We start from the raw sequence: 22,549 nt of genomic DNA, 5'->3' as shown, positions 1-22,549 counted from the left end.
TCCACCAAGAAACTCGCTTAGGCATTTTCACTGAGTTCCAGGGCACTGAAACAAAAATGGATTTATAGGCACCACTACCCCCTCCCCAGCACAAAGCCTGTCTGCAGGGGAAGGAAATATGTCCCCTTGCACGCTGATCCCACTGACACAGCAGGGCACACTTTCCGCTTTCATACTCAGATTAACAAGAGGCACTAGTGATATCACTCTGATGTAAACGGAGGGACAAGGTGCATTTTGACAAAGCATTGCAAGCTATTTTTGAGAAATGGATAAGAAATAGGAAAAATCTACTAAGCACGCTATCTCCTTCTACGTTCTATACTCTGTTCCCATTGCCCAGCCCCTGCCTTTGCTTTGTGACCTTTAACCAACTAAGGGGAGGAAGTCTGATCTGGACCTGCTGTATTTAAATATTTCTCTAGTCAAAGATGATGACAGAATGCAGGACATGCCTTATCTTCAATCACCCCTAGCTTTCCAACGGTTGTGTACACACAGCTCAGATGAACTTCAGATGAACACTGGAGAATTCTGCAGCAAAGATGCTTGCCACAGAAGCATGGAAGAGAGGCTTCATTCTGGGAATCCCATCTGATCTGAGGAGGTGAACTCCCATGGCCCATGGTGATCCCTGCTTATGTCTGGTAGAACATACCTAATTGTATAAGGTGTTGGGCTGATTACATTTGTGGTAAAACAACTCAAAAGACAGCTCCTTTCTTTGCTTCTGAGACTCTAAAACAAAACTGATTATTTTGGGGGGCAGGGAACAGAAGAGAGAGGGAGGTGAATGTTCAGATAAGTGATTGCCGACACACAGGGAAGTTGAACATCTTCGTTGTTGTTGTGTTCACTTGCTCAGTTATGTCCTACTCTTTGCAATCCCATGGAACGCAGCACGCTAGGGCTGCCTGTCCCTCACCATCTCCCAGAGTTTGCCCAAGTTCATGTTCATTGCATCAGTGATACCATCTAGCCGTCTCATCGCTGACACTCTCTTCTCCTTCTGCCCTCGACCTTTCCCAGCATCAGGGACTTTTCCGATGAGTTGTCTATTTGCATCAGATGACCAAAATACTGGAGCTTCAGCTTTAGCAGTCCTTCCAGTGAATATTCAGGGTTGCTCTCCCTTAAGATTGAATAGTTTGATCTCCTTGCTGTTCAAGGGACTTTTAGGAGTCTTCTCCAGCAGCACAGTTTGAGGGCATCAGTTCTTTGGCTTTCTGCCTTCTTTAGGGTCTTTCTGCCTTCTTTAGCCCAGAAAAGGAGGGGCTGCCGAATTTATTTATGGAGGAAGTATGATTCCTTTTAATTCCACATGGATTGCTCGCTACTGGAGTGGCTTCTGGCAAATGGTTTGCCTCCATTTCTGTTTTCTTATCTGTAAACCATAACTAGAGTATCTATCCTACATCAGAGCTACATTTTGAAGAGCAAAATGTATTTGTGCTGAAAGCACTAAAGTACTAGACAAAAGTGGGGCTTTCCAGGTGGCACCAGTGGGACATAAGAGACGTGGGTTCCATCCCTGGGTCGGAAAGATCCCCTGGAGAAGGACAGGGCAACCCACTCCAGTATTCTTGCCTGGAAAATCCCATGGACAGAGAGACTAGTGGGCTACAACCCATGGGGTCACAAAAAGTCCATGCCACTAAGCACCCTAAACAAAAGTAGACAACATATTATAATCTCAAAGTTCTTTTTTGGTTTTTCTGATTTAATATCTTCCTCCTCTGTAGTCTGCAAGCTCTGCCAAGGACTTTGGTCACCTTGCTACTAGGCAACCCTGTACAGGTACAGTGCCTGACATGTAGCAGACATTCTACAAATGTTTACAGAATGAACAAGAGAGCTTGGGAGAAGAATCAGATGGGCTTTAAGATGGAGCAAGAGTTAAACTTTCTCAGATAAATAAGACCTTAAAAACTCAGCTGAAAGTGAGTTGGCGAAGGGAATTGATTGTTCTTCAGTAGATTTGAAAATTGAACCAGGCATTAAGAAGGACTGTGGATAACATAAGTAACTTTTGCGTAAAAAAGGTTTATCATGACTTGAGTCAGTATTTTTGTTACTTAAGTCATCTGGTTCTTAATCATTTTTAATAAATACAAAGTTATTTTGCAGGTGACAAATTATTTTTTACAGGATTTCCATTCAGAAACATGTTCTCATGCAGCTATTGGTGGCTGCTCAAAGCTTTCCAAGGAAGGAACAGCTTTATTTAACCTTCATGCTGAGAACAACTGACCTTGATCTCTGGGGAATGGCGTCATCCCCGAAGTCTGTCCCCAGTATTTCCTGTCTCTCATTTCCCATTTCCCACCCCCAGGCTCTTTTCCTTTTAAAGATTTCCTTTTATTCAGTGTTTCTAACCCTTGATTCTGTGAAACAGAAAGTGATTGGATATTTTTATTTATACCTTAAACTAAAGCTTAATCACAGTAATGTTTAGGAACTTTTAAGTTATACGTGGGATCAATAGTTGTTTTATCTCGAAAGGGATTTCAAAATCGCCTGGAGGTTTTAGGAATGGAGTCTTTCCTGTTCTGTGTGTTTAGTCACGCAGTCATGTCTGACCCTTTGCAGTTCCAGGGACTATAGCCCTCCCAGCTCCTCTGTCCATGGGATTTCCCAGGCAAGAATACTGGAGCGGGTTGCCATTTCCTACTCCAGGGAATCTTCTCGACCCAGGGGTGGAAACTGCATCTCTTGTGTCTCCTGCGTCTCCTACATTGACAGGCAAATTCTTCACCACTAGCGCCACCTGGGAAGCCCCTTTCTTGTTCTAGATATTATAAAGAAGATAACTGTTCATTGAGGAGATTGAAGAGACATATTTGATGTCTCTTTCCCCAACCCTTCTCATATTCTCTTCCACTCTTCCCACCTCCCCCACCTTCATACTAGCTAGCCACCTGAGGCTCTGAGCTTCTGCTTCCGTGAGGCACGGAAAATCTGACAGTAAGCCAGAGTTCAGCACCTTTATGTCTTAAATATATTTTAAATGTTTATGATAATGATTAAAAAATAATTTAAGGATGCATGCTGGCAAGACATTGACACCAAGTACAGATTTGGGTATAATAAAATTATTTCCATATTTAACAGTTATGACCTTGCACACACCCGACACGTGCAGTCAGCAGGCTCCTGCCTGGGAGCCTCTGCGTCAGCTTTCCCCTCTGCCGGCAGCACTGTTGCCCTCGGCCCACACCAGTTTAGTTCCCTTGTGTCTCAGGGTTCTGTGCAAATGTCCCCTTGGCAGTGAGGCCTTCCCTGACCATCCTATTTCAGACAACAAATCCCTGACTTTCTACCTTTCATACCCCGACCCCCACTCCACTACAAAGCCCCTCCCCAGCTTCATTCTCCACAGCATTCTACCATCGTGGAATGCACTATACACATTTTTGTTGCTGTTGTTCAGTTGCTTGGTTATGTCCGATTCTTTGCAAGTCCATGGCCTGCAGCACACCAGGCCTCCCTGTCCTTCACCATCTCCTGAAGTTTGCTCAGACTCATATCCATTGAGTTGGTGATGCCATCCAACTGTTTTATCCTCTGCCACCTTCTTCTCCTTTGGCCTTCAATCTTTCCCAGCATCAGAGTCTTTTCAAAGGAGTCGGTTCTTTGCATCAGGTGGCCAAAGTATTGGAGCTTCAGCATCAGTCCTTAAAATGAATATTCAGGGTTGTTTTCCTTTAGGATTGACTGGTTTGATTTCCTTGCAGTCCAAGGGACTCTCAAGAGTCTTCTCCAGCACCACAATCCCAAAGCATTGATTCTGAAGTGCCAGGCTTCTTTATGTCCAACTCTCACATCTGCACATGACTACTGGAAAAGCCATAGCTTTGACTATATGGACCTCTACACATTTAACTTGTTTATTTGTCACCTGTCTCCCTCTGCTTTATAGTGAATGCCACGAGAGCAGAGCTTGTGTGTGTGTGTGTTTGTCAGACTTCATGGATCTGAGTGTCCAGAATACTGCCTGACACACAGCAGACATTTAATAACAACATGCTGAATGAATACAAACTAGACAGGGCTTGCCGCTTACATACAATATCTACATCTCATGGTCTCCCAAGAATGACTTCATATGCACATGCGGGGAGAGCGAAGGTGACACCTTGCCCCATCTCCCTTGACATGAACATTAAGTTGAAGAAGGAAAAACAGGTAACAGACTGAGATTTTAAAAACAAACAGAGAAACAAACAAAAACCAGGGACTCCCTGTATAGCACTAGAAGGAGGTGTATGTATTTCATATAAACTTGAACTTATTTGTTTATACAATGATATATATGTTTTTTGTTTGTTTTAATCACTAAATCGTGTCTGACTTTTTGCAACCCCATGGACTGTAGCCTGCCAGGCTCCTCTGTCCATTGGATTCCCCAGGCAAGAATACTGGAGTGGGTTGCCATTTCTTGCTTAATTCAATTTTTATTTTTTAAATTATTCTTGCTGATGAAGTAATTAAAAATTAATAATAAATGAGCTCTATCATAATAAAATAAGTTGCTTGATCCTATAATAATGTCTTTGCATCTTTTAATCTGAGCCACCAGGGAAGCCCCTGGAATACTTGAGAGGGTAGCCATTCTCTTCTCCAGGGAATCTTCCCAACCCAGGGATCAAACTTTGGTCTCCCACATTGCAGGCAGATTCTTTACCATCTGAGCCACCAGGGAAGCCTGCATTTTTAAGTACAAACAGAACAAGAAACTAGACAAATAAGCTCCAGGTTGCAAACAGCAATTAATTTGTGGGTAACAAGTTGAAATTACACCAAACTTGCATGTTGTAGGTAAAATATTTTAATAAGGCTTAAATATTATAAAACTACATTCTTTTCAATAATTTAAACATTCAGTATAATTAAATTCAGAGATAAATTGCTACTAAGAATAGGATAACAATATTTTTCTAAGATAGTGGTAAAACTAGGCTACCTGAAATTTCCAGGTACACTTGCATTTCGGAGGATAGTAGCTTGGATAATATGGACTTGAAATTTTCCCTTCAAAACCAGTGATTTCTTTGACCAACACTGTGTTTTCACATTCTGAAAAAAATATCCAGTAACACATAGTGATTTGCAGTTGTGAAATTATGAGAAATAGATAGCATACATTTCTTTAACTATAAATACACATTTTCTTGATCAATAAATGCTTATCTTTGAAATTTAAGCTACTTTTTAAAAAAAAAAATAGTACCCTAGGATACATAGCTATTATACTGTTCAAAGTCTATACTTATTTTCAAATAATTTATTTTGGTTACAGGATGCTATAGGATGCTATTCCTTTCTTTAAAAAACATGGTTTAAATATATTTTTTCTTCCAGTTTTATTGAGCTATGATTAAAATATTAACCCTGTATGTATATATTGACATACAGCACTATATATATATATTTCTAAAGTTCTGAATTAATTTTGTTCACGTTAGTGTGTATTTGTTATTCAAGAGTATACCCAGTTTACATAACATGTTATGTAAACATGTCTTTAAGAACTTTAAGATCTTCTTTAAGACGATCTAAATGTCTATTCTTACTGATATAGTCATCTTTCTGCTGGAATATAAGCTGCCTGAGAGCACTGATTTTTTTAATCTATTTCTCTTATTATTTCCCTAACACCTAAGTAGTTTCTGTCATACAACAGACATTCAATAAGTATATTTTGAGTGAACAGACAAATTCCAGTACCATATTTCTGTTATAATTCTTTTTTTAACCTTTGGAGTTACAGATAACTTTCAAAGCAACAATATCTCAAATATCTAGTTCAATTTTGTTCAACAAATTAAGTTTACATTCGGTTTTGTAAAAATTTATCAAAATGAGCCACTGCCCCAAAACATTGATGGATCTGTAGCTCTCACCATCTATTTAAGCCAAATCCTCTTCTCTCCTTTCCCCTACCTCCCATCCTGATCTTTCTGTTGATGTTCATAAAGAAGTCAGCAAAACCTGACCTGTTAAGATCTGAGCAGTTTCTGAGGCAACCAAGTTACAAAAACATGAGCGTTTCAGTGAAGGCTCTTTTCATCCTGTTCTGTTTGACTATTTCAACCCAAGTCAAAAAGAGAAGAATGAAGAGAAAGGTCACATTTTGCTCACTAGAAAACCTCTGGGTTTTGCATCACAAGCACCTTCTAGGATGGCACTTGTGTGCATGCGTGCTAAGTCACTTCAGCCGTGTCCGACTCTTTGCGACCCTGTGGACTGTAGCCTACCAGGCTCCTCTGTTCATGGGATTCTCCAGGCAAGAAGACTGGGATGGGTTGTCATGTCCTCCGGCAGGGGACCTTCCCAGCCCAGGGATCAAACCCACATCTCTTGTGTCTCCTGCACTGGCAGGCAAGTTCTTTAACACTAGCACAACCTGGGAATCCTGGCACTCATGTGCATTACTGTAAAAGAGAATTCACAAAAGATGTGCTCTGCTGAGCTATTGTCCCTCAGCTCCAAACCCATCCCTCTCTGCTTCGCAAGACTGGTCTGGGACTCTGCAAACTTCTCTCTGTTACCCCCTGATAGACTCTGCCAGAGGGCTTCCCAGGTGGCACTAGTGGTAAAAACCCACCTGCCAATGTAGGAGACCTGAGAGATGCGGGTTCGATCCCTGGGTCAGGAAGATCCCCTAGAGAGGGCGTGACAACCCACTCCAGTATTCTTGCCTAGAGAATCCCAAGGACAGAAGAGATTAGAGGGCTACAGCCCATAGGGTTACAAAGAGTCGGACACGACTGAAGTGACTTAGCAGGCAAGCACACAGGCTCTGCCAGTAAGGGGTGCTAAACAGAGGCTAGAAATCTGGAGGGGAGACTTGCTTCTGTTTCTTATTTCTGGGAGTGTCACCCCAGTAATGCTGCTTCACCCTGCAGGTTCTCCTGCTTCTTGTAGCAGAATCAATCTTGTTAGCTGTTTTCCAGCTTCCACTTTATTGTGTCTCCCTCAAAGATGCCAGCTCAGCTGTCAGGCACCCTGCCCTCAAAGGCCTGGGTCCCAAGTTAATGAACACTTGCCTCCGAAATCATAGACATGAACACCAGCTAGGCAGGACCCCCTCCTCAAGGGCCATTCCACAGACCCCCTCCTCCAAGTGCTAAACTGTAATCATTCCAATTGCTTTTATTTGTTCCTCCAACTCTACCAGTAGTAGTTGCTTCCTCCATGTGTTACATCCATGATAACTTACAGTCTTTTTGTTTTCGTGTTTTTACGGTATTTTTTTTTTTTTTTTTGGCCTTTTGAGATACCCATTTTCACACCTCTACACTAAGCTAACAGTTCTTTATATTAAATCCTCTCTGTTAGAATAGCTAATGAGATCTCCCTCTTCTGACCAGACCCTGACTCAGGGTCTCAACTAGTATTACAACACAGCCTCAAGAGAGATATGACTGGAATATCTTATCAAAACAACTATTTCTCATAACTTTTTTCAACTGGGAAAGACTTACTTTGTTCTGGAATGACCTCAAAATATGCCCGAATTCCTGATAGCCTCCATACCTGAGGAGACTTAAATGTCACCAACATGAGATTATTTGTAGAAACAAATGACTTTAATGTTCTTGCAGGTTCACAAATTCTGAAACCAGATAACAAAACAAAAGCACATAAATAACAGGTTGTTGAGTGCTGGACCTTCGTCCACCACTAATTCTGCACATTTCTGGGGCCAGCTGCAGATGTAAGCTAATTCTTACATCTGGGACTTTGCCAGCCAGGTCTTCATCAGTTAGTTTCCACAGGGCCCTGCAGAGGGAGCGGAGCTGATACAGACACAGAAACTTTTGTCCAGGGACTACTGAAGAATTCTCCTGGATGGCTGTCACTGGACCCTCCTGAGGGCAAACAAGGTATACCCGAAGGGTATTTAATGGCAAAATTCATCAGCTCTTCACCAGGGAAAACCGGGTTCAAAACTTAGCTCCGTCACTTAACTGAGCAATGAAGTAACCAATTCTTCATAAACGCCAGTTTCACAACTCTGAAATGGCAGTAATAATAATAGTATACTCCTCATAGCATTGTGATGGGGATTAAATGAGATGATGACTAATTGTGTCTGGGAATAGTGAAAAGAAACCAATAACAATGATTGAGGGATGAGAATTAGTCACAAATACTTTTCATTACAAATTTTTAGACACTGAATTTTTAACATGTTCATTCACCACCAAAATATGAAGAAATAACACTTACAAAAATATTATTCTATATATACATAAACATTATTAAAATGATAAGATAATTTGTATGTCTTTTAGCTCAATGAGTAAAAATAACAAATTCTTAATAAAGCCTAACTGACATTACTAGGTTATCAAACTATTCAGCACTCACAAAAAGATGTCTACTAGTAAGTAAAAAATACTAAGATATGTATATGTATATACGTGTAGAATAATGTACATGTATGAATGAAAGAATGTATGCAAAAATATAATGCTTATTTTTTCTGGGTAATGGAAATGCAAAATAATTGACATTGTTTTCTCTGATTGACCTCACTTTCACAATGAACATTGTGTTATCTTTATAAAAAGGAAAAATTTTATTTTTCTACAGCTATGTAATCATAATAGAATATTTATTCAAACGGGCTTCCCAGGTGGCTCTAGTGGTGAAGAACCCACCTGCCAATGCAGGAGACACCAATAGAGGTGTGAGTTGAATCCCTGAGTCAGGAAGATCCCCTGGAGGAGAGCATATTTAAATATTCTATTGAAACAATGGCCTTTGCTGTGACTGTAATGAAGTAAAATTAAGGTTCCCCACCCCCCAGAAATCTGTTATATATCAAAACTGTTGAGCAAAGTTCCCACTGTACTGATTTTGCCTGTTGTATGCTCTTAAGTGAAAAGAAACGTTGTGTCTGATAGGCTCTGGCTAATCCACGGGGCACTCACTAAGGCATAGGGCAATCTCTGACCTCATGAACATACACAAAAATGGTTAAAGGAAAATCCAAGGGCAACCCAGACATTGCAAAAGGAGAGATTATAAAAACTCTTTACACTCGCCAACTAGAGTGCCTGCATCATACCTGTACAAGATGGTGCTCCGGATTGGCAAGAGAGAGTCGTAAATGGTCAGGGAGTCGGTGACACAGTTGTCAGCTTCAATCTGGACAGACTCTACCGAGAGTCGGATCAGATGGCCCACTAAGGCCACCAGCTTGAAGTGGCACATCAGCCTCCCTGAGGTTGTTGAAATCTCCAGAGGGTAGCGGAGAGACAGGTGATCTGCGTAGAAGTCTTGGGAGCAGCCTTTGTCTGCGGAGACAGCACTTGGTTTTGCTTTGTTTTGTTTTAGGAATGATTTTTCTAGAAATCTTTATAAAAAATAAACAACAAAAGAGCTCACATGGAGAATATCTGCTGCTTTTGCCAGCCTAGAATCCACTCTCATCTCTTCTGATAGCAGTCCCTAGATTTTACTTTGAGAAACCATCCTCCACATGGTTTGGTTGGGGTTAAACTCACCCCTAGATCCAGAAGTGAGCACACAATCCAGACTGACCAATCAGAGCCAAAGAAGCTGGTTCGGGAGAGGGCATGTCAGCCAATTTGAGACAATGAGACTCAGTGCCAGGACTTCTGCAGGAACTATCATGAAATATAGGTGAGGTTTTCTTTTTTTTCCATCATGGTTGCTAAACTGATAAATTATAAGCTTGGATCTGCTGGTGGCCATTTACACCACCACCCTGGAAGAACCGCCTGATGGAGCCTCAACAGAAGAAAGCAGAAATGCGGAGTCCTGATGGTATTTTATCTTAGAACCTGGACCCAATCACGCTTGCAGCCAACATGCTCTGTGTCTGTCCCAGTTATATGAGTGAATCAAGTTTCTTTCATGCCTAACCTAGCTTGAGTATCCATCTGTCACTTGCAACTGAAAGAACACTAACAAATACCTTTAACAGGAAAGTTACAGTCAGACAGGATATAGATTTGTAGGTAGGGACATGGGTAGGGGGAGGAAGGGCAGGGAAGAAATCACAGATATAGTTTACCAGATCCTGTGGTTGAAGAGTAGTCTGACCGAAGACCAGCTGCAATGAAAAAGCACATAGGAAAAAAAAAAACAAAACTGTCAGTCCCAGAAATCAGTTTGTCAGAATTTTGCTTAGTAAAAATATTTTCAGTCATTTAAAAGCAATCAGTATATCTGAGATCTGCTTTAAAATAATCCTGGAAGGGTTAAAGGAGGTCATTTAGGTATTTAGAGATCAAATAGAAAAATAATGAGTTGATAGTTGAAGCTGAATAAAGGGTGTAAGAGTTCATTAAACTATTCTCTTTACTTTTATGCTTCAAATCATCTGTAGTAACAAGCTTTAAACACTTTTTGCGACCAAAAAAAACACCAACAAAATATGAAAATAACTGGTTTTGCATCTGAAATAGTATATGTGGTACAGAATTTTCCACTAGAAATTTTTCCATTTATTCATTACTTATTCTATTTTTCATCTACCTACTATATGCCCACTTATATCTATCTCATTTAAATCAAAATAGAAAGATGCATAAATTTGGGATTAAACGATAATTAAACCACTTCTCTGTTAAGACAAGTGATGGAGTTTGCATCTTGACTGTGCTGTGGAGCAGGCCATTTTGGAGCACTGGAACACACTATAGAACACAGTTCTGTCTGAACGAAGGAAGAAACAAGGAAAGTAAACCTCAGAAAAACCTTTCCTTCTTCAGGACTTTGTCCCCTGGAGCCTTGGTTTGAAGGTGCCTGAAGCCAAATTATGTACAGAGAAGAGCTGCTTGTTCAGTCACTCAGTCCTATCTGACTCTTTTGCGACCCCGTGGACTATAGCCTGCCAGGCTCCTCTGTCCATGGGATTTTCCAGGCAAGAATACTGGAGCGGGTTGCCATTTCCTTCTCCAGGGGATCTTCCAGACGCAGGGGTTGAATCCACATCTCCTCATTGACAGGCAAGTTCTCTCCCAGTGAGCCACTGTGGAAGCCCCATAGGGAATATACTTTAATAAATTCAATTTCATAAATATATTTGACCCCAATTCTATTGTCTAATCACTGTATACAACATTTAGCAACTTTTTAAATCAATGTAGCTCCAGAGTCTTTAGTTAATCTTGTTCCACTTAGATTGTGGAAAAGAATACAGTCATTCCTCAGTATCCACCAGGAACTGGATCCAAGGCTACCCACCCCCACCCCCAAGGACACCAAAATCCAAGGACACTCAAGTCCTTTGCATAAAGTGGAACAGTACTTGCATTAAAATCCGTGCACATCCTGCTGTACACTTCGGATCATCTCGAGATTACTCATAGTGGCTGATCCAACATAAATGCTGTGTAAATGTGCCAGCCTGCAGCAAATTCAAGTTTTGCTTTTTATAACTTTCTGGATTTTTTTTTCTGAATATTTTCAATCCATGGTTGGTTGAATCCATGAATGCAGAGTCCATGGACACAGAAGGAAGACTGTACTTCGTGACAACATTGCTTACGATAAAACAACATCAAGAGTACTGCTGGAAGGAGAGCTTGAAGGAGAATTACCCGATAATCACCATTTAGAACCACAGAGTCCATGTCCACAGCCAGACCCTGCAGGTTCCCCACAGAGGTCCGGTTTATGATGCTTGTCTGGATGGAGTCCTTCAGGATGGCAGCCACACAGTCCTCACAGAAGATGTGGCCCTTGGCGTGAGGCATGACAAATACAAGCCAAAAGTGGACAAGGAGGCCACCTTTGTTGTTACTGCTACAGTGAAAAGAGAAGGAAGTTCAGGGATATACCTCTTAGGAAGTAGACATTCGTAAGGAGCCAGTGACCCAACCGATAAATTCAAGGTGAAGCCAACGAGCACTCCCTTCAACTAAACATAACTTCCTTCTTTAGGAAGCCATTGGCCACTTTTATGGGAATTTAGAAAGAAAGACATCTTGATACATGTATTCTTGCTCTGGGTTCAAATCTAGAACTGTTAGTATATTTTGCATCTCCATGGAGAATACACTGTTTCTATGAGTATCAATCAGTGTTCACTGCCATTACAAATAACAGCAGTTAGAACGCTTGATACCTCAGGATCTTTAGACACAGTGCTAAATCTGCTTTATCCCATTAACCCTGTGAGGAAGGTCCTATTACTCCTCCAACTTTACACGTGAAGAAATGAGGGTCAGCTTGAAATCATACAGCTCTTGAGTAACAAACCTAGAATTCAAGCCTAATTTGGTTTTCATGTAGCTGCTCCTGCTTCAGTTTGCTCTTGGAGCAGAATCTCCTAAGACATAAATATTCTCATGTTTTATGAAAAAAAAAAAAAAACATAAGATAGTGTTCTACCGCACATATTTTGGGAAATGGAAAGTGAAGGGAAGGAAACAAATTGCTTTACTACAAGACTTTCTCAGTGCCTTTAATCTGCCAGAATGAATTGTGAATCTCTGCAGATATAGTGGAGGTAGGGGAATGCAGATACAGTCCACAGCACACACATTTTCCTAAAACTCATTTGACCATGGGGTGCCTTTTTTCTCAGAAGATTTCTAGCAACTAGTTTTTTACTGAGCATATTTTGAAATACATTGATCAGTGTTTTATTTTTGCCTTCCCCTAACAATAGTGGACGTGTTTGTGGCCGTTTTGCCTAGCAGCACTAGCGCAGAGCTCCAAGTTAATTCTGGTGTTTGTGTGTGTTCCGTCTCTCAGGCATGTTCGGCTCTTTGTGACCCCATGGACTGTGGCCCAGCAGGCTCCTCTGTCCACGGGATTTTCCCAGCAAAAATACTGGAGTGGGTTGCCATTTCCTTCTCCAGGGGAGTTCCTAGTGAGTTTTGGTAAATGAAGAGAAAAACTCAGCCTGACAAAGATCTGGGTCACAATTGTGCTACAAGGGTATTAACACACAACTGTCTCCAAGAAGTTACTGAAAATGATGTGACTGCGGCCCGTCCACACCGCTGTGAGCATTCACAGCAGTGACCCTAGAAGTCCCGAAGCAGGGGCTCTGCACCTGACGTCCGCAACCACAGACTGCCGGTAAGATCTGGAGAAGGCAGATGCTGTATAAACCAGGTTTATCTGCAAAAGAATAACAGAGATGTCTGAAGTCTTTCAAACTCGGCTTCCTTGCACAGTACCCAGCATTCTATATGTCCAAGCTCTGACAGTTAGCAAGGAGAAAAGCCAGGCTCAAACTAAAGGCTTCTAATCCCAAACCCATGCATTATTCTTTGAACTAAAATAATTTATTACTTCCTGTATCAGAGTTACTGTCATTCTGCTGTTGGTTAAAATTAATCAGCTACCTTTATTCATTTATTGCTGTCTTTAGACACCCTAATCAAGCCTAACTTCAGAATTATGCTACTCCAATAGTAAATTTTCCCCACAATGAGTAAAATTCCTTTAAGCACATTTTCAAAGTGTTTGACCCAATCTCTTCTATCAACGTACACCATGGAAAAATGTATATTCTCAAGGACACATTCCTAAGTTAGCCACTAGAGGGCGAGTAGTACCCATGGTAGGGTCTTACATCTCCCTTCAGAACTCTCTAGTTTTTAGGATTTTTTTTTTTTTAACACCATAAATGGATCTCAAAAAGTGAGCTACTTCAATCAACTGGCATGGTGTGCCCTTACTTAGCATTTCTAAAACCAATTTCTTCTACCAAGTCTTTCCCTGTATTCCCCTTCCTACATAGTAGCAAAATCACCTACCTAACCTACCAGATTCTCTTGATGAAGGTGAAAGAGGAGAGTGGAAAAGCTGGCTTAAAACGCAACATTTGAAAAACTAAGATTATGGCATCTGGTTCTATTACTTCATGGCAAATGGATGGGGAAACAATGGAAACAGTAATGGACTTTATTTTCTTGGTCTCCAAAATCACTGCACATAGTGACTGCAGCCATGAAATTAAAAGATACTTGCTCCTTGAAAGAAAAGCTATGACCAACCTATACAGCATATTAAAAAGCAGAGACATTACTTTGCCAACAAATGTCCATCTAGTCAAAGTTATGGTTTTTCCAGTAGTCATGTATGGATGTGAGAGTTGGACCATAAAGAAGGCTGAGTGCCGAAGAATTGATGCTTTTGAACTGTGGTGTTGGAGAAGACTCCTCAGAGTCCCTTGGACAGCAAGGAGATCAAACCAGTCAATCCTGAAGGAAATCAATCCTGAATATTCATTGGAAGGACTAATGCTGAAGCTGAAACTCCAATACTTTGGCTACCTGATGTGAAGAACCAATTCGTTAGAGAAGACCCTGATGCTGGGAAAGGTTGAAGGCAGGAGAAGGGGAAAACAGAGGACAAAATGGTTGGATGGCATTACCAACTCAATGGACGTGAGTTTGAACAAGCTCTGGGAGATGGTGATGGACAAGGAAGCCTGGAGTGCTGCAGTCCATGGGGTCACAAAGAGTCAGACACAAGTGAAAAACAAATGGCCCATGAGAAAAACACAAAACTTCCCAAACCTTAGAAATAATACAGCATCATGGAAAAATATGATCCACGGAGTTTAAATTCACTATGCAACACGGAACATGTTACTTTGGCCTACTGAGCTTCCTTTCCCCCGCCTCCTTCTCTCTTTTTTATTCTGTAAAGAGGTGATAAAAAATACCTACTTCTTTGGGTGGGATGATAAATAGTTATAATTAAATGGGCTGAGCACAGTACTAACTATACAAACAGGGTCTACACAAAGTCAGCATTGAGTCTGCAGGAGGCCAGGGAGGGTTGCTTTGAGAAAGAGGTTTTTTGGATGGGTCATGAATGACGGGTGGAATTTCATTCCCTAGAGGCTGGACAGAAAGGTTTAGGTCCAAAGTGAGTAACATGAGAAATCAGAGCCACCAGATACGTCAGCGCAACGGTTATTCATAACAAGTAACAATTGCCTTATTTCACAAGGTTTCTGTGGGAGAGAGTGGTGAAAAATGAGACTGGGATGACCAGGGACAGATCTAGAAGTGTTTGCCTGCCATTCTTCAGAATCAGTATGTTATCCTTATGCCAAAGGAGAAATGTTATTGTTCAAGGATCACTCCAGCGGTAGAGAGGAATGATTTTGGGTAGGGATGGAGGAATACTGCCTGGGATTGGAAACAAATTTTAAGGAGATTTAAAAAGAATGCCTCTCTCTTTGGGCTAATTGGAGAGATAATTGATGTTTAGGAAAGGCCATGATAGATATTTTTCTGTTTGACCAGTTATACTTTTAGGAACTTGGCTAAGGAAGTAATCAGAGACACACAGCTTACCTGGTGGTTTTGCTTTAACATTGTAACAGCAAAAATAGGAAACAACTTAAATATCTAATAAGACTTGCCAGCTTCAAAGTTATCAAAATTTATGTTTTTTTCTAAAGACTACGTACTCACATAGAAACATGCAATATTAAGAAGAAAAAGTCAGATTATAAAACTGAATATCTACTAATACTCCAGTTCTGTGCTATATCCTATGTCTGTATGGTCCAAAATCAAAAGAGGCTCTATCTCTGGAGGTTGCATTAAAGGAGATTTTATTTTTTTAATACTTTTTCTAAATCTTATAAATGTTTACAATAAATATGAATTAGTTCTATAATAGGAAAAGTGGGTTTTTTTTAAGTGAAGAGATGCCAATGTATCAGTGTTGAAATAAATGTGTATGGATCACAGAATTAATCAGTATGCATGTAATTTCTGTACTAGAAGGCATTTTAAAGCTCACCTGATACAATTACTTTATTTTATAGATAAGAAAAACTGAAGTGCAGGAAGTCCTTTCTCTTTATTTTCAGTAGGAAAAAAAAGAAATAATTCGATAAAATAGCAGTTTTATCTTACAACCATGATGAGCTAAGTCCCATGCTTCCTGAGTTCTTCCTTCTGCCCCCATCCCTCCCCCACTGGCCTCGCCTTCCCAGCCTCTCCCAGCTCCCGCCATCACCTCACCACTTGCTGCACTGTCCGCGCCACTGACAGAAATTCCCTGGACTCCTTCTGTCGGTATTCAGGAAGAAACTCAATGTTGGTGATGCGAAACATCCCAGCAAAGTAAAAAGCATCTCTGCTTTCTGTCTCGCCTGTAAGACAGGAGGGAAGGTGGTCAGGAGGCTTTCCCATCTGTGTGGTGGTGAGGCATGATCTATGTCTGTATCACCGTTCTAAAATGATTTTATTTTAGACAATTTCGTATTTTACTGTTCATAGCCTGAGAAGCTCTAAATGTAGTTTACAACATCTCTTCCATCAGTGGTAACCATCATAGCCCTTTATATTCTAATCTTTCTATCATCTTCTGGCAAATGCTTAAGAATAAGAATTTAAGGTCACAGACCTCTTTGACTTTATATCTGTCCTAGAGTCACTAAATAAGGACTTTTGATAGCTCAGTTGGTAGAGTCCACTTGGTTCAATTTCTGGGTCAGGAAGATCCACTGGAAAAGGGATAGGCTACCCACTCCAGTATTCTTGGGCTTCCTTTGTGGCTCAGCTGGTAAAGAATCCACCTGCAATGTAGGAGACCTGGGTTCGATTCCTGGGTCAGGAAGATCCCCTGGTGAAGGGAAAAGCTACCCACTCCAGTATTCTGGCCTGGAAAATTCCATAGACTGTATAGTCCATGGGGTCACAAAGAGTCTGACAAATGAGCAACTTTCACTTTCAGAGTCACCAAGGGGCCAAAAACAGAGCATAGACAGTGTTCACGTCTTGAGTCTGTGGCAGGTGAGGAGATGAGAAACGTACACTGCCAAGCTCTGGGGCGTTGTGAGCACAGTGGGTGAAGAGGGAAGGGCCCCCCAGCTGGCTTCGCTGAGCCCCAAGTCTCTCATCCCCTTTCTGACTTTTGTGGATGATGCCCCGGGTGCTAGGCCAGTCTTCAGCTCTGGGAAATTCATGGAGAGCTTATTCACAAAGTGTGGTCCTCAGTCCAGTGTCAAATAACTGCTGCTCAAAGATTCTGTCCAAGGAGGACCACAGGACGGGGTATCATTCAGGCCAGAAACTGCTGCCAAGACAGACAAAGATATTGCCATGTTTGAGATGCCTTCAGGTCCCTAAGACTAGCCCAGGGAGATGAGGGACTCTCTTTTCAGACTTTCATTTTTGTTACAAGGTTTCACTGCTGTGAGCATCACCCCCAGGCTCTCATGGCCATGGTATATTTCTTTCCTGAGACACATGTCCCATAGTATCAGAACTGTCTGAATTTCTGTCTTTCTAAATGAACAGTAAATTTTTTTTGTCCCTCAGCCCCTAACATAGGGTAGTGAGTGCCTGACTTAGATTTCAAGCTCAATAAATGTTGGTGGGAAGGAAGGGGAGAGAAAAAGAGAGAATAGTCTCTCTTAGTACAATGCCCAATGCCTGGAAATGCTAAATAAGTGAAGGCTGAATTAAAACAAGGTGCAACCAGGACTTCCTTGATGGTCCAGTGGTTAAGAATCTGCCTTGCAATGCAGGGGACACAGGTTCAATCCCTGGTCAGGGAACTAGAATTCCACATGCCCACGTGCCACAGCTACTGAGCCAGCACACCACAATTAGAGAGTCTGTGTGCCACAACAGAAGGTCGTGAATGACGCAACAGTGATCGCCATGCGTGCCACAACTGAGACCAGACACAGCGGAATAAATATTAAAAAAAAAAAAAAAGAAGGTGCAACCTGTGTGAAGGCTGGGGAGCCACCGCCCTGTAGTGAGGCTGAGGAGGGTGGGGGAGGGGCCAGAGGCCTGAGCTCCTGTCCTAAATTTGTTCTTTCAAGTTATGAAGCTGAGCCTCCTAAAACTGAATTCCTCTGCCGAGTTTAGGACTCACCTCTCTGTCCAAAACTCTCTTCCCTTTCTTGTCCTACAGCTGCTCACCTCAAAGAAAAGAGGGAACTGAGCCAGAGCAGGACCCTGGGGGGTCCTCCTGGGTACAGAAGCCTTTCTGTTTTCCCCATTTCTTTTTTGTAGGAAAAAGGGTTCATCCTCCCAGACCTTTCCTGAGTTACAAAAGGTAGATTCAAACAGTTACCAGTTAGAAATGAAGGAATGCAGAAACAAAGGAAATGTGGTCATGCAACAACAGTGCAGCAATAAAGCAGAGACCTGGCTCCTCCTCAAGGGACATGCATCACGTCGGGGGCGTGTGTAATTTCCTCGGTTCTGTCTCGTCACAGCAAAAATGTGAAGCGACGAACCAGTGTTACCACCCTCAGACGGGCCAGTGTCACAGCTCCATGTTACAGCTCAGTTTTATTTAGAAAATAAAGGAAAATACATCCTCGAGGCATGAGGGCTTGCCAACCCAAGAGACACAAAGAGAAGAGATAGAGAGAGAGCCCCTGACTCTTTGGCTCCTCTTTTTATATGTTTCTTCTCCTCCCCCTGGATTGCCTATGTAAATTGGGCTAGCCAGGAGTGCTGTTTGCTCTACCTGAGGTCCTCACTCCAGTCCTCGGACCTTCCTTTGTTCTGTTTTCATGGGCTTTTCCCTTCCTTGTCTCTTAGCCACCGCCATTCTGGACTCCTTTCTCCTATTCTAACTACCTAGCAATCACAATCTGATCTATATCTTTGAGTTCTTCTATAGGAACTGAGGCCCCCAAACAGGTGGTGAATGGTGACTTCAGGCTGAGCACAATCACATGGACTCCAGACTGGGTTGAACCAGAAAGCTGAGATTGAAACAGATTCAACCTGAAGGTTGTGGTTTCTGACATGCCATCCTGTTATCTCACCACCAACCATCAGAAGAAAGTCACACACCCCTCAGCCCACATTCACAAAATTTTCGTTTAAAACCTCTTCCTTGAAGACCATCAGGGAGTTAACATCTTTTGAGCATGAGCTGCCCATTCTCCTTGCTTGGCTCACAAAATAAACCTTTCTTGCTCCAAATTCTGACATTTCAATTTGATTGGCTTCACTGTGAGTTGGGCACATGAACTTGGGTTCAACAACTGTTATGTAACCTCGGACAAACCACTTTGCCTGATTAGGCCTCTTGTATAAAGAAACATTTGTTTCTGTCTCTGATTTTACCAAGAAAGTCATTCTTAGGTGTTTCTTCTTCTTTTTTTTTTCCTGTTACAGATTCTTAAAATTTAAATGAAAGCTATGGTTTCATCTAGAAGTTTATACACATCCTTCTTCTATCCGTAAGTATTCGAGGGATAAACAATGCAAGAGAGTTCAGTTTAGCCAGCTTACATTTATCTAACTCTTCAGCTCAGGTCAACATACAATCCCTGCTTGTGAAACTGAGCAGGACCCTGTGGGGCCCTCTTAGGCACAAAAGCCTTTCTGTGTCCCCAGTTTTCTTATTTTTAAAAACCAGGGAAATAAAGGGATGCTGAAACAAGGAAACAATCAGCTATCGTCCAGGATCCTGGTTCTTTTGCAGGAACCACCCATACAGATGGAGGATGCTAACTTCAGGCTAAGCACAGGAATCCTTAAATACCACCCTGTTAGCTCACCAACCAATTAAAGGATGGTTGTATACCCAGCAGTCCTCACTCCAGATTTTACCTGTAATAACGTCTCCCCCCAAACCATCGGGGAGTTTAGAACATGAGTGACCCATTCTCCTTGCTGAGCCCTGCAATAAATCTCTCTCTGCTCCAACCTCCAATATTATGGTTTATTTGGCCTCACTGTGCATTGAGCAAGCTTGCATTCAACAACAAATGGTCTTCCAGATGAGCTGTCCACCTCATTTCTGTTAAAAAAAATGGAATGTTTTTTAAAAACATGGAAATTTCCTGTTGCTCCAGTGGTTAGGACTACATGCTCTCACTGCTGATGGACAGAGATTGAACTCTGGAAATAAAATCCTACGAGCTTCAAGGTGCATCCAAAAAAAAACCAGCAACAACAACAAATTCACAAGCCCCAGATGGAGTCTTTTGCCCCCATGACTGCAAATCAAGACTTAATTGCAGGACTTCTCTAGTGGCGCAGTGGATAAGAATCTGACTGACAGTGCAGGGGACACAGGTTTGATCCCTAGTCTGGGAAGATACCACATGCCCTGCCCATGCACCACAACTACTAAAGCCCATTCACCCTAGAGCAGCGATGAGAAACCACCACAGTGAGAAGCCCCCTTCCCCCAATCTCAAGAGAAAGCCTGCACAAAGAGACAAAGACCCAGCACAGCCAAAAAATAAATTTAAAAATAATAACAAATAAATAAAATTGTAAAGAAAAAGGCTTAATTGCAGTTTCACTCTCTCCCAGGAAGGTGACCTTTAAATAGACAATTTGAAATTTCCTGAACAACACTAGAGAGGCAAACTGCATGATAAAGACCCCTGTTCCCCCAAGATCTGAGGGCCTGCCCAGAAACAATCCTGTCTTTTCTTTTGCTAATAGCCTCCTTGCCCCACCTTCCTTCTGCCTATAAAACCTTCCATTTTGTTCACCAGCTCCAAGGTTTTTATTTACTATTAAATAAAATAATATTTATTGATTTATTTGCTATTATTTACTTTTTCTTGCTAGTATTTACCATTTACTATTTTAATGACTATTAATAGATGGGATGCTGTAATTCATGAGCAACTGCATAAAGCCAGTTGTATCACTAGATTTACTTGGTTGAATTTTTGTTTTTTAACATTTTTCAAGGGCACCCTCCATGCTCAGATTTCATGTATCAAAGCTAATCTCTGTTGTTCGTCAAACAATTCTCTCTTATTCATATCTTTTTTCCTTTCCTCGTAGTAGCCTGTCTTTCTGAATGCCCTTCTCTGATGTTCAGACAACCAACAAATTACCTCATCATAGTGACGTCCCAAAGCTTTATACCAGTGTGCTGCTGCTGCTGCTAAGTCACTTCAGTCGTGTCCGACTCTGTGCGACCCCATAGATAGCAGCCCACCAGGCTCCCCCATCCCTGGGATTCTCCAGGAAAGAACACTGGAGTGGGTTGCCATTTCCTTCTCCAATGCATGAAAGTGAAAAGTGAAAGTGAAGTCTCTCAGTCATGTCCAACTCTTAGCGTCCCCATGGACTGCAACCCACCAGGCTCCTCTGTCCATGGGATTTTCCAGGCAAGAGTACTGGAGTGGGGTGCCATTGCCTTTTCCGACGAATGTGCTAGGCAATGCAAATACATCAGTTTAGGGCTGGCAGAGAACCGATGGGAAATAAGTTGGTTTGCTCTGGGATGGGGTTGTGTGTCTTGTGTTTGTCTTAATTGCTCATTGACTTGACAGCCTCCGCTAGTCTGTAAAGACAGATTCTTTCCTGTCTACCACTCTGTTCCATGTCTTTCACAGGGTCCAGCTCATAGTGGGCACTCCCAAGTTGTGTCAAATGAATTTTCAGAAGCCAGTTCATGAAGCCTTATCTAGACTCGATCCCCGAACAGGTTGTTGGATGCCTCCCTTCTGTGACTGCAAAGTAATTGCTTAAGAAAAAAAAACAAAAAATCAATCCTCACTGCCTCTCCAGCACTGAGCTGTGAGTTTTTTGAAAGTAGAAAATGCATCTGTGAGGTTTTTAAAAGTAGGAGATGCATCTTGGTGTGCCTGATATCTTACATGGTGCCACACAAATCATAGGGGATCAATTTCTATATATAATTGACCTGAACTGCTCAAGACAATATTCATTAATTCTTTGCCTATAATCTAGTTTTCCAATCAAATTTTAATATCCTTGAGAGTATCTTGTATTAAATATAATAATGTGTAGAGTGGGAAGTCCAGCATAAATCAATAAATGCTATAGCTACTGAGCTGCTTGGGTAACTACTCTCTAAGGAAGAACTTAGTTATTACTCCTATCCAAAAGCATCAGTAAGATTGACAAAACCATAATCAACTGGGTAAACAACATGAAAACAAAGAAGAGAAAGGTGCATTAGTAAACTGAAGTTCAGGGAGCTGGAACCATGAAGTTGCCTAGCAACAGGCCTGAGTGGGTAGATGAGGAAATAAACAGCTTAGCATTCCATTCATTTTTCACAGCTAAAAATGCGTTACATTTCTGAACCAGTCAAAAGCTCCCAAGCCTTTTCCTCAGCTCTTCTCATTCTGGCATCTCTGCTCCTCTGGGAAGAAAGCAGTGGTGGTAAAATAAGAAATGAGAAAGACAGTTCTGGCTTCTTCCTTAAAACCTCAACAGTTTTGAAAATGGCTTTCAGTCTGAGAAGTAAGAAGATTCTATCAGAAACACCCAGGGGCAGAGGGGGCCTGCATTGCAATAGAACCCTCGGGGCAAGCCCTGACACCGAAGTGTGAGGGATTTCAACTCACGGATGTAGAGCCACAGCAGTGTCCAGGCTGTGACCGCTAGGAGGAACAAAAATGCTGTGAAGAGGATGATTTTGTTTTGGACGTTCCAAAAGAGTGCTTTCTTCTTGAGTTGCTTCTCGGGTTTGGCTCTGGCGATGGGTTTTCTCGGAGGTCGTCTCCCTGGCAACTTCCCTGGGGCGCTGACCACCTGCACTGAGATACTGGATATCTTCAAAAGAACGAAAGATGTGTTAACAATCAGAAGTAGTCTCGGGCTTAAAC

The 22,549-nt window shown here is 41.8% G+C and overlaps 1 protein-coding gene across 2 annotated transcripts in view; it reads right to left on the bottom strand.

Annotated features, from left to right (window-relative positions):
* The window catches only part of TMPRSS7 (transmembrane serine protease 7), a 45,154-nt gene that overhangs the window by 19,790 nt on the left and 2,815 nt on the right, over positions 1–22,549 (bottom strand). The window contains exons 2-9 of one of the 2 annotated variants that reach the window (XM_061134128.1): positions 22,289–22,496; positions 15,987–16,117; positions 13,046–13,113; positions 11,594–11,787; positions 10,052–10,090; positions 9,080–9,308; positions 7,488–7,618; positions 4,964–5,076 (exon numbers count right to left, since the gene is read on the bottom strand). In XM_061134128.1, the coding sequence (XP_060990111.1) occupies positions 4,964–5,076; positions 7,488–7,618; positions 9,080–9,308; positions 10,052–10,090; positions 11,594–11,787; positions 13,046–13,113; positions 15,987–16,117; positions 22,289–22,496 (1,113 nt within the window). Of the gene's footprint in view, positions 1–4,963; positions 5,077–7,487; positions 7,619–9,079; positions 9,309–10,051; positions 10,091–11,593; positions 11,788–13,045; positions 13,114–14,353; positions 14,372–15,986; positions 16,118–22,288; positions 22,497–22,549 lie in introns of those variants that run through there. The other variant, XM_061134129.1, reaches the window with a different exon arrangement.

The sequence above is a fragment of the Dama dama genome, chromosome 31 (genome assembly GCF_033118175.1).
Source record: "Dama dama isolate Ldn47 chromosome 31, ASM3311817v1, whole genome shotgun sequence".
NCBI classification, from domain to species: Eukaryota; Metazoa; Chordata; class Mammalia; order Artiodactyla; family Cervidae; genus Dama; species Dama dama.
This window is presented reverse-complemented; position numbering and strand designations above follow the sequence as displayed.